Source organism: Dipodomys ordii, unplaced genomic scaffold (assembly GCF_000151885.1).
Source record: "Dipodomys ordii isolate 6190 unplaced genomic scaffold, Dord_2.0 Scaffold30, whole genome shotgun sequence".
NCBI lineage: Eukaryota > Metazoa > Chordata > Mammalia > Rodentia > Heteromyidae > Dipodomys > Dipodomys ordii.
This window is the reverse complement of record NW_012267246.1, coordinates 6762744-6763945: the sequence shown is the minus strand read 5'-3', so window position 1 is coordinate 6763945 and position 1202 is coordinate 6762744. Positions and strand designations below refer to the sequence as shown.

At 60.0% G+C, this 1202-nt stretch overlaps 1 protein-coding gene across 1 annotated transcript in view; it reads left to right on the top strand.

The window, feature by feature from the left end:
- Positions 1–804, top strand: part of Slitrk3 (SLIT and NTRK-like family, member 3) — a 3040-nt gene extending 2236 nt beyond the window's left edge. Inside the window, exon 2 of the mRNA XM_013016207.1 lies at positions 12–804. Coding sequence (XP_012871661.1) covers positions 12–804 — 793 coding nt within the window. The remainder of the gene's footprint in view (positions 1–11) is intronic.
- The last annotated feature ends 398 nt before the right edge of the window (positions 805–1202 follow it).

Genomic DNA, 1202 nt, shown 5'->3' with positions numbered 1-1202 from the left:
GGCGGTGGCGTGGGGGGGCTGGGAGGGCGGGCGGCCCTCGCCTCCCCCGACAAGGCGCCCCCTCCCGTGGGCCACGTGTATGAGTACATCCCGCACCCCGTCACGCAGATGTGCAACAACCCCATCTACAAGCCCCGGGAGGAGGAGGAGGAGCAGGCAGCAGCGGCGGCAGTGGTGGCTGCGCCCATTGGGGCGGACCCCCCAGGGGGTGCAGACAGAGGGGGACCCGGCCCCCCGGGACCCCCGGGCCTGGGCGATGCACAGTTCTCCGAAGCCACCAAGGAGAACGCCAGCAGCTACCGGACCTTGCTGGAGAAGGAGCAGGAGTGGGCGCTGGCCGTGTCCAGCTCCCAGCTCAACACCATCGTCACCGTGGCGCATGCGCACCACCGCCCGGCTGCCATGGTGGTCGGGGGCGTGGCCGGGGGCGTGGCCAGCCCCGGGGGGGACTTGGCTGGATTCCGCCACCATGAGAAGAACGGCGGGGTGGTGCTGTTCCCCCCCGGGGGCAGCGGGGTGCTGCTGGACCGGGACCGGCCGCAGGCCGCCCCGTGCACCGTGGGCTTCGTGGACTGTCTCTATGGCACCGTGCCCAAGTTGAAGGAGCTCCATGTGCACCCGCCCGGCATGCAGTACCCCGACCTGCAGCACGACGCCAGGCTCAAAGAGACCCTCCTCTTCTCAGCCGGAAAGGGGTTCACAGACCATCAGACCCCCAAAAGCGATTACCTCGAGTTAAGGGCCAAACTTCAAACCAAGCCGGATTACCTCGAAGTCCTGGAAAAGACAACCTACAGGTTCTGACGCACGGAGAAGGATGATGGATGAGTGCTGTCTTTTGGGTTTTGATTTGTTTTTTTTTTTCCTCCCTTTGGTGTTTTTTTTCCTTCTGTTTTTCTTTTTGTTTGTTTCCAAAAGAAACGGAAAAAAAAAATAGAATTCTATCCTGTGAGCCCATTCCACCTGCCCTGACCAGAACCGAACGCGCATGCTCACTAGAGAACACAGACACGTGCTCTCCCCTCTGCCCACGTGACTTGGAGGAAGGGCCATCCTCAGATCATTAATCAATGAAGTGCCTTCGCAGACTTTTGCCAGCAAATGTTATCATTATTTTTTTATACTGAAACTTGAGACTTTGTGCCATGTGTAAGGTATGGGGGGGGGAGGGGAGGGATCACTGTTGATCCTAATGAAGTCAA